At 49.8% G+C, this 10,910-nt stretch overlaps 1 protein-coding gene across 1 annotated transcript in view; it reads right to left on the reverse strand.

Annotated features, from left to right (window-relative positions):
- LOC119295556 (ATP-dependent DNA helicase Q-like 1) overlaps positions 1-235 on the reverse strand; it is a 5,632-nt gene extending 5,397 nt beyond the window's left edge. The window contains exon 1 of the mRNA XM_037573984.1: positions 14-235. Within this exon, the coding sequence (XP_037429881.1) occupies positions 14-122 (109 nt within the window). The 5' untranslated portion in view covers positions 123-235. The remainder of the gene's footprint in view (positions 1-13) is intronic.
- Positions 236-10,910: the final 10,675 nt, after the last annotated feature.

The raw sequence follows: 10,910 nt of genomic DNA on the forward strand, positions 1-10,910 counted from the left end.
AAGGCGGCGGTACCGTAGAGGTGGACGAGGCGGGAGAGGGCGGCTACGGCGAAGTCGCGGTCGAAGCCGTAGTCGACGGCCAGGTCCAGGAGACGCTCCCTCTCCCAGTGAGGCTCCTCCATCTCCGGCTGGCAAGCACGCCTCCGCCTCCCGCGGACGCCGGCACGGATCGAAACCCTAATGTCGGTAAGCGGGGACGCGGGAAAGAGCTGGGCGCGCGCCGTCTCCTTCGGCTTAATTTTTGGCAGAAAATAGCAAAAGAGGCCGTGTGTTGCAACGGAAGAGAAAACATAACACACACTCTTAACCCAACAACCATCAGTCAAGACCATAATAGGTCCATCTCTTTTATTTTTGCGAGGCATCATATTTGTGTTGATACTTATCCTCCTTCTCACCCTCGCCGGCGATGGCCTAGGTGTTCACACAAAACAAAAAAAAACGTGTTTGAATATGTTTAATCCTAAGGCGTCTCTCTCCCCTCTCTCCCCCTCCCCCCTCTCTCTCTCGCTTTCTCTCACTCTCGCGATGAGAAATCTGTTGTTTTCCCCTGCGACGTTTTTTAAAGGTATGCATGTGTAGTCATCGATGTTTTCTTTTCCCTATATTGTTATAGTGGGGTGTTTATTTGCAATACAGGTCGACGCCGGTATGAAAGGAAAACGGATCTTATGCTATAAATTATAAGTTTGCTCAAAAAACGATATTTTAAAAATATTTAACAGGTAATATTAACATCATATTTTGATTCCACATTTTCTAATAAAATTTCATATATAATATGTTAAAATCGAAGTTACGGTTTAAAAAATATGGATAATTTAGAAAATCATTTGTTTGACTTAAATATATTCCAAAATAATATTTATAAATACTTAACACATGAAAATAATCTCATATTCATATTCTACATATTTTTCTAATCAAATTTCACATATAACATGTTCAAATCAGAGTTACGGTTTAAAAGATATGGGTGATTTAAAAAAACATTGTTTGACTTAAATATAATCCGCGGATGAATTATCTAAAACATCAGGGGGGTTTTGAACAATGTAAAATAACGGTTCGGATGACTTAAATCCGGACTGTGGGTTGATTTTAACAAAATATAGGGACTTTTGTGTAAAATATAAAAATCGTTTTAACTTAAAATAGCTCTGCGGGTTGAATTCTTTGAAATAGAGGGACTTTTCTGAAAAATGCCATGACGGACCAAAGAAACCCAATTTACTTTATTATTAGGTAAAGATTGGTTTGATACCTTCAGCTGGGCTAGTCCGTGATCTGGGCTCTGAGATTATAAAACGTTGGGCCCAAAAGGAGGTGGCAAAACAAAAACCCATTTGGCCCCGTTCACAAAGGTCGATGGTTTTTAGGGGCAACTAGTTGACGGACGCTCCTTCGGGAGCTTCATAACAATTAGGGTCACTTGGCACGTTCTCAGCCGTCAGCATGTGTCACGCTTTGGAAGTTCTCTTCGGATTTTATTTTTTATTTCCCCGCACGTGTTTTCAGCTTTTTAAATGTTTTTTTGTTTTTTTTTACTTTTTGGTTTTTCACTGGTCTTTCTTAACTTTGGGACCAAACAACGTGTTTTTTTGTTCCGTGAGAGGCACGGTTGTGCATTAGCAAGAGGCACGGCCGTGCCTCTCGAAAACAAAAAAACATGTTTTCTATTATTTTTCTTTCGTGAGAGGCACGGTTTTGCTTCTGCGAGAGGCACGGCCGTGCCTCTTTCGAAAAAGAAAAAAATCGTGCTCTCGGTTCGTTTTTTGTCCCTTTTTTGACTGGTTTTTTCTGAAAAAAGTTCGTCAAAACCTATCAACATGAAATCTAGTTTTGAAGATCTCAACACGGGGAACCCAACGGTGAAAACGGTTCGAGATTTGAATGCACGGTTTAAGAGATAAAATATTTTGAATAAACAGATATATGAAAAAAAACTCTCAAATTGTGACAAGTGGCGTACATGCAACGCGCCTGTGCGCCTCTTGTCATAACATGAAAATGTGGAAGTGGTCTTTGCAAGGAGTACTCCTCAATTAGTGATTTCGACTTTTTAGACTAGGAGGAATCAACCAGTTTCCCTATTAAAATCCGGTATTAGTATCAAGTTTTCCCGTTTTATTATCAATAACCAGGGGAAATGTATACAAACTTGGTTATGTGAAGCCCAACAATAAAATTACTCCAGCAAGAAAGAAAAAATATAATCAAAATAAAGTATAGAGGGGGAAGCTGGGAGCAGAAAGAAGGGAAAGGATCCAAGGCAAGGCATGTTGAGTTGGTTTGTACTGTTTGATGGTTGTTGCGCAATGAACACCACACAAGTCCTCACGTGCGTCTGCTGACCTGTCCTTTAGTAACGTATGGTTGCACTTGCTAGTTGCTGCATTGTGTGGCTTCTTTTCTTTACTGCATCCATGGTGATGGTGTGCGTCTGTTTTGCATCACTATGTGAAATACTCCATCTTTTGCTCGTACTCTGCACCATTCTTTTTTCTTTCTGAAAATTAGCAGAAGAGCTGCTGAGATTCCGTTGCAGAAGGGTAGCCTGCACCATCTTTTGTGCAACATAAGAGCATCCAGCCGTTGCCCCCGGGGCGCGTAAAATCGCCGCCTGGGGGCGAGCCGGCGCTAAAAATCAACGTGGGGGCGAGTGGGTTCCCAGCCGCCGACCCCAGGGCCGCCCCCCAAACGCCGTTTATATTTAAAAAGAAAGGGTATTCGGCAAAGTTCGGCAAATTGGACAAATTATTCGGCTAAAGTTCAACAAACTGGACATATATTCGACATGTTCGACATTACATAGCAAAGTTATTTAAAAAAAAGGCCGCAACTACTACTATTTAAGGGCACTATTTAAGGGCCGAAGAAGTCGCTGAGCACGGCGAAGTCGCCGACGTCGCCGCCATCCTCGCCGTCGTCGGCGGCGGCCTTCTCCTCCTTGACGCGACCGCCCCTGCTGGACCCCTGCCTGGCGTCGCCCTGGCGGACCGGTGGCGGCGGCGGCGCGTCGTCGTCGCTGTCGTCGAGGACTACGACGCCTCCCTCGTCGCGGCCCCGGCGCCGAACTTCGAACTGCTCGTAGGCGCGGCACTGGCGCTCCATCTCCATGCGCGCCCAATCATCGCGCGCCCATATCAAGGCCGCCGCGTCGTCGAGGTCCCCGCCTGCGATCCTAGGCTTCGTCTTCACGACGGCGAGCTCCGGCTCCGTTTTCACGGCGGCGAGCCCCGGCTCCGTCTTTGGTTTGACGTAGCGCGGAGGAGCCGAGGAGGAGGCGTGCCGGCCGCCCTCATTGATGACGATGCCGGCGCTGCGGTGCGCCTGCCGAGCAGCGTCTCCGCTGCGGGCTCGGCCTTGACGTCGAACACCACCGGCGAGCCGGAAGAATGGGAAGAGGAGCGGGAGGAGGAGTGAGAGAAGGAAGTCGAGGAGGAGCCGAACCTCCTGGGCATCCATTGCCCGGTGCTCCGGCGGGGGACCGGGGCGGCCGCCGCGGCAGGGTATGCCAGCGGCGGGTCATTGCCGCCCTCGAGGTACTCCAGCACATCATGGAGCGTGCGGCCGGGGGCGCCCCACCATACGCGGCGCCCCTCGCTGTTCTTGACGCCCACCCCCCCCCGGTGCCCCGTTGGTGGACGCCAGCCTCTGTGCCTGGCGGTGCTGGAAGTACGCCGCCTACGAAACTATCGGCGGCGTACTGGGGAGGGCGCGCTGCTCCTCCGTCAGGGGCGCCCGCACGCGGTCGACCTCGGCGGCGAAGATGGCAGGGCGCGCTTCAACGTCGGGCACCGGGGGAATGGGGACGCCCCCGTTGCTGAGCCTCCACCCCGGTGGCCCGGCGCGCATGTCTGATGGCGCCGGGATGTTCGCCTTGAACAAGAGGTAGGCCTCCCACTCGTGGAGCGAGCGGCGGCCGAAGCCGTTGGCCGCCGCCGCGTCGCAGGGGAATCGCGCGGCCATCGGATGGGCTTGGGAGAGAGGGGAGGGAAGAAACGTCGGCGGGCGGATGCGCACGGGGAGAGAGGCAAAGCTTGGCGTCGGTCAGCGGGCGGTGTGACGCCCGATAATTAAGCTACAGTAATTCCTGGCTAATGATGCCACATCATCATGAGTACTGTTGTTGAACTCGCAATGGTTTGAAACCAGTTCAAATTTCAAATTCAAATCAAAGTCCAAAATTCAAATTTTCAAACATGAAATCTAAAACGTTCAAAGTGTGGCAAATAATCCCCGGACATTTGTCATGTTGAAACCTACCTTTTTTGAATTCCCAAAATGCCCCTGGGAATTAATTTTTGGTCCAGCAGCCTATAAATAGTGTGCTTGATTTATGTGACAAGTCTAATATCTAACAAAACTCATTTAGTTTTACAATTCGTTATAAAACAGTAAAGAAAATAAGAAAACCCCTGGCTCCCCTGGGCCTCAGCCCATCCCACCCCAGCTAGCCAGCCCAACTGGCCACCAAACCTCGGTCGCTCTCCCCTTCTTCTTGTTCATCTGTCTCAGGTCGCTATAGGGGCATGGCTGCCCCGACCACCTCGCCGGCGACGCCAAGAAAGGATAAGGCCTCCACCTCCCCCTGGCGCCTCGGCCCCCGCTCCCACTCACCCCACTTGCCCCCTCTCGCTCCATCCCCTCCCCCTCGCCAGATCCCTCCTCGCTGAGCACCGCCATGGGCTCGCTCCGGTGAAGCCCGCTGCCACCGTCCACCCCTTGCCTCGCCGACGAGTCCAGGAGCATCGTAGTGTCGTCCTCATCGTCTACGCTGAGCCACACGACATAGGACGGCCCCGTGATGCCACCCCAACCTCGACTTCCTCCTCGGGCTCGGCGGCCATCGCGTCGATCTGCGCCACCTCAAGCTCCTCCGGCTTCCCCGGGCCTTCTCTGCAACGCCGGTGAGCTCCAGCTCTTTTCTATCTCTCCGTTGACGCCTTCCTCCGCGTTCGTAGCCGTATTCGCCGTAGTTACCATACCTGCCACCGCGGTCGAGCTCGGTTGCCATGGCCGAAGCTATGCATCTGCGTGTGCGCGCCCGCTTGCGGGTGGCTGCGGCCCCTCCGCCGTCGCCGCCCTGCACTCACGCCCGCGCGCACCCCCTGGCTGCTGCCCCCTCCCGCTCGCCTTGGCTAGCCACCACTGCCACGGCTCTCGCCGGGCCGCAGTCAAGCGTCGCCGCCGCCCCACCCGTCGCACGCGCGCGGCCCCTTGCCCGCCGTCGTCGGGGCCGCGTCTGCCGCCACCCGGACCCGCTTCCCCCGCCCTGACCTCACCGCGGCCGGGCACAGCTCCGGCCGGCTGGCCTCGCCCCGCCCTGGGCAAGCTACGGCCTCGGGCACGGTTGCCCGCACCCGCTCGCCCAGTGCCCGATTAGGCCTCATGGGCAACTGCCACAGTGGGCCCGCCGCTGTAAAACTAAAAAAAGATTTAAGATAATAAATAATAATAATTAAATTAAGCTAAATAGATTAATTAGTTTAACCTAAGCCCCGAATGACAGGTGGGCCCAGTGCCTAATTAGCTAATTAGATTAGTTAAAAATCTGTTAAACAACCCACTGTCAATGACAGGTGGGTCCCCGGCGTCAGCTTGACCAGTCAACTGGCTGGTTGACTGCTGACATCAGGATGACGTCATGTTGGTGCAGTATTATCTTTTTAGTTAATAATAATTTTAGAATATTGCTAAAACTTTAGAAAATCATATAAAATAATCCGTAACTCGGATGAAAAAGTTTTCTACAGGAAAGTTGCTCAGAACGATGAGATGAATCCGAATACGCGGTCCGTTCACCCGCCACATGTCCCTATCATAGCAAACGTAGAACTTTTCCCCTTCGGTTCCGGAACCGGGAAAACTTTCCCGAATGTTTCCCTCTTCGCCAGTATCGCCTAGCGCTGCGTTGGAACACCTCTAGCCCCGCTTATTGTCTTGTTATGCTTATGTTTGCGTGTATTTACTGTTTCTTCCCCCTCTTCTTCTCCGGTAGACCTCGAGACCGCTGCTGATGCCCCTGTGATCGACTACATCGACGACGACCCTCCTTCTTGTCTGAGCAACCAGGCAAGCACCCCCCCTTTGATCATCCCGATATCGCCCATTCTATACTCTCATGCTTGCATTAGATTTTACTATTGTTATTGTTTGCTCCTATTTCGATGCATAGACTGCTTTTGTACCTGCTATGGTTACCTACCTGCTTATCCTAAACTACTTAGTATAGGTTGGTTAGTGATCCATCAGTGACCCCCACATTGTCCTTGTGGCCCCTGCTTCATCTTCGACGACTCGATCAACATGATTGATGACCAGAGCCTGACACCTCACATCACAGCATGCCCCTTTTGTTACTCGACTCTGTAGAGCTACTATCGAGTGCCAATGGTGATCCCTCATAACGCACTCATGATGATAATTATGTAGTGTAGCTACTCGGCCGTGGTCATCGAGGGTGATTTCCTCTTTCACCATTCCCGATACGGCTCTGTCGTTCAACACCTCAAGTGTGAACCTCGAGGGTGGTCCCTCTTATGTTCACCTTGATGATTACATTGAGTGGAATCCACCGGGGGTGATTCCTCGGGTTTTCTTCCTTGATGTTTTGGACACACGGTTACCTTGACTTTACTTGAGACCATTGTTGAAGTCGGGTCGGTCCTGAGGGGTACCCGCGAGTTGATGTGAAAGTCGGGCGGGCCCGTAGAGCACCCGCGAGTTTTCCACATGGTACGACCGGGCAGTCTGGGCCCTTGCCGTAAGTCCATGAGACGGGGCGACGGGGTCACCTTATCGTGAGTCTCTGCTCGTTTCCGCGAGCCCCCAATGCACTAATAGGTTTGGGTATTTGTTCTGAGTTGACCTCTGGCCTTTACGCACTAACCACCACATGAGAATAGATATGGGCCTCGACGTCGTGGTATCAGTCGAAGCTTAGTTAGACGTCCAGTTCAGCAGTGCGGCACGGCTGGGCCGTCACCATCCTGTAGTGGTGGAGCCTGGACCCGCCCTACATGCAACGATCCGGAGTGCAACGGGCGATGGGCCCAGACCCCGGAGTGCTTAGGATGTAGACCGGCGGGGACCTCTCTGCTGAGCCTAGGTAGGGCTGCGACATGTTGATCTTCCGAGGCCGGGCATTGACCCCAGAAAGGTGTGTCCGGCCAGAGTGATCGAGCATGTTGGGTAACTGGTGCACCCCTGCAGGGAAGATATATATTCGAATACAGTGTCCACGGTAATGGACGTTCAGAGTTATATCATGATCTTATATAACTAGAAATGGATACTTGAGATGTGTGATGGATATGTGGCTCCGAGATTGCTTTCTCGCAGGGAGTCAAGGAAGGATCTCTGGGCGTTGATGTTATAACATGCTTGCTAAATATTAAAATGCTACTCTTTACTCTTCTACATGCTGCAAGATGCTTGGAGCTGCGTGAAGATGCTAGTCTTTGATAGGCTAGGCCTTCCCCCTCTATTCTGGCATTCTACAGTTCAGTCCACAGATACAAACCTTCCATTTGATACCAATGCATACTTAGTATAGATCTGATGCTTGCGAGTACTTTGGATGAGTACTCACGGTTGCTTTGCTACCCCCTTTTCCCCCTTCTTTCTCCTTTCCGGTTGATGCAACTAGATGGTGGATCCCTGGAGCCAAATGCCACCGCCAACGGATACTGCTACATGGAGGCCGCCGAAGACCAGTAGTAGTTAGGAGGTCCCAGGCAGGAGGCCTTGCCTCTTCGATCATTGTTGCTTTTGTGCTAGCCTTCTTAAGGCATCCTTGTTTAACTTATGTCTGTACTCAGATATTATTGCTTCCGCTGACTCTTGTGTATCGAGCTTGTATTTGAGCCCTCGAGGCCCCTGGCTTGTAATACGAAGCTTGTATTATTTCATTTTGTGTCTAGAGTTGTGTTGTGATATCTTCCCGTGAGTCCCTGATCTTGATCGTACACATTTGCGTGTATGATTAGTGTACGATTGAATCGGGGGCGTCACAAGTTGGTATAAGAGCCGACTGCCTGTAGGAACCCCCTTTCCAACTCCTTGGCCGAAGTTGAGTTTAGTCTTTGAAAAACGGTTTTACTAACATGGTTGTGTGGCTTACGGGCCCACGTCGCCATTGGGTGGTATTAGGATCTTTTACTCCTCGACCTTTACTCTGGCTCTAATCTCTCTTCTATTCAGGTTAAATGATTTTGTTAAATCTAACTCTAGGTTCTCGTAAATACTTTCTCCCGGAGAGCCCCTCACTCCAGATGATTGCTTGGTGCAACAGAAGATTCTAAAGATACTCTCCATTGTTTTCCCGAGACCCTTGTGCCATTCGCCATTGCGATCCCTACCACCGATAAATCCGTATGGGTAACTACCTACATTGCCATTCATACCTTCATCCCCAGTTGCTCTTGTTATTACAAGATGCCCCGAGTTACTCTCTGTTGTCCTGAGAATCCGTTGAGCCTACTACCTTGCAGTTCTTCGCCACATGAATATCCCCTATGGATAATTACTCGCGCTTGCCAAGTATTCGTTCATCCACAATTGTTCATGTGATTCACAAGATACTTTGGAATACCATTAGATCTTCCGATAGTCCTTTCCAACGGTTGCTCTGTTAATATTTATCTGCTTGCAGTATGGTTACTCCGTATGTCTAGCAATACTCATTAGCATCCTTTGTCATCGTGATTTTGAGCATTTGATTCAATTTGTTTATGAATGCTCGTGATCATCAGTCCTATTTAAAATTCTTCCCTTGGTTCAGATGTCACTTCGGACATGAGCTAGTGTTTGGTAGATCAAGCCTTGATTGATTGTCATTCTGAGTCTATTCAACTTATCCATGCTTAATCAGAGCATTTGCTTCTGATCCCTTGATTTGAAAATCATAAATTCCTTTGCATTTGAGCTTTGAATTGGTTAGTTGTTTCTATAACCTGATCTCCTTACATCCTTTCTTCTTCTGGTTGAGTACCGTTGCTCACATCAGATCCCTCGTGGACCACCAGATACTTTGTTGGATTTTATCTGACAGCTTCTTCCTTTTTCAATAACCTTGTGAGCCTTTCCTCGGATACATAATGCCTTTGGTAAATTGTATCTTCTGCTTTCTCAACCATACTCTGCTTTCGGGCTTGAGTATTTTTACTCGTGAAGGTTGTGGTATATGTTCCTAAGATGCCCCTATGGGTCGAATCTATGTCTTCCCTAAATCCGTGTGAACCCGAAGATTATGTGAGTTATATCTATTGGCGGTTCTTCGGATAAATTTTGACCTCTTCAACGTCATCGAAGACGAGAAGTAAATGGAAAGTTATGCATTAGAGAAGTGGGAGTCGACCTTGAACCTTTGTGTTCATGCCCACAGACCCGATGTGGAGCTTATCATGGAAGCTTCTTGTTATAATAATCCCCTTGTGATAAGTCCATCCTGTATCTATGTTTGGTCCTTTGCATCCGTGGTTTCGACCATATTGTTCTTCTTTGATCCCATTTCTCGGACAAGTTAAAGTACTTGTCCTCTTCAGATCATTTCACATGTCCAACCTCTACATTGATCTACCCTCAAGAATTACCCTCTGGTATCTCGAGAATATCACAGAACTACATAACTTATGAGTTCTTCATCAACTATTATTTCTCGCTGGCTCAAAATTTCCACAGGGTCTGAGTTGTTAGACACTCGAGAACACCAGTAATTGATTCACATCTACACCTGCTTTTCCTTTCTTTTGTTTAACCTTTTTTGTAACCTAACATATATGAGCAGTGATAATTCGCTGCTTATGTAAATGCCTTGTTGTACAACTCTGTTAGTAAGACCTTGTTACTATGGTTGATGACATTCCGGTAGCCACCGATGGACGAGAACTTTGCCTATTGGTCCGCCTCGTCTTAACGAGCAGGAAAATGGTTCTCTTCGTCCCTCGTCCTTGGTACCAATGTTGTTGCCAACATAATTGACAGGCTATCCTCTGACCTGCCTTGCTATCATGACCGTGCAAAATGATTAGCGCCTTCCTGGTGTTAACCCACCACTGCAAAAAAAAGACACATCCGTGACATTTTGGGCCGAACGATTTTTTTTTCTGTCATACATATGACACTTCTATGACGATAATTGTGACAAAACCCGGTATCATCATAGATGTGGTGGGCTCCTACTTCTATGATAAAAAATCATGACAGAAAATGGGCTTTTCGTCCTGGGCAGGCCGAAGACGCAGCTGCATGACATTCTTTGGGCCGTCCATGACGGAAAAAACCGTGGTAGAAGCGAGGGGGAGGAAAATTTCGGGGAGTTGCCGGTTACGATGGGAGGTCGGGGGCCGAGCGATGCGCGTTTCTCTCGTACACGTACGCGCGTGTGTGCGAGGCGTTGGCTCTAACTGAACCCGAGCGAGGCGTTGGGCTCTAACTGAACCCAAGTGATTGCACTGCAGGCTACGCGTTACTGAACCCGAGCGATCGATCGATGGCTGTTAACTGAACCCGATGGAGCGATTCCTTCGCTACTGCTGCTAACTGAAGCCGATCGATTGGATGAATAGTGAGCGTTGTGGGGGGGTGGATGAACAGTGAGCGGTGGCATTGCCTCTGGATGAACAGGAACCCGTGGTGTGGAGGGCTGGATGAACAGTAGACGATGGAGGGGTGCCCGTGGAGGGGTGGTTGAATAGGACCCCATGGTGTGGAGAGGGCTGGATGAACAGTAGACAATGGAGGGGTGCCCGTGGAGGGCTGGTTGAACAGTAGCCGGTGGAGTAGCGCGCGGTGGAGGCTGATGAACAGGAGCCCGTGGAGGGCTGGAGGAGGTCGACGGTGGAGATGAACAGTATCCCATGGAGTCCCGTTTTGCGGTACGCCACACCCCTCCCCCCCCCCCG

The sequence above is a fragment of the Triticum dicoccoides genome, chromosome 4B, assembly GCF_002162155.2.
Source record: "Triticum dicoccoides isolate Atlit2015 ecotype Zavitan chromosome 4B, WEW_v2.0, whole genome shotgun sequence".
In the NCBI taxonomy this organism is placed as follows: domain Eukaryota; kingdom Viridiplantae; phylum Streptophyta; class Magnoliopsida; order Poales; family Poaceae; genus Triticum; species Triticum dicoccoides.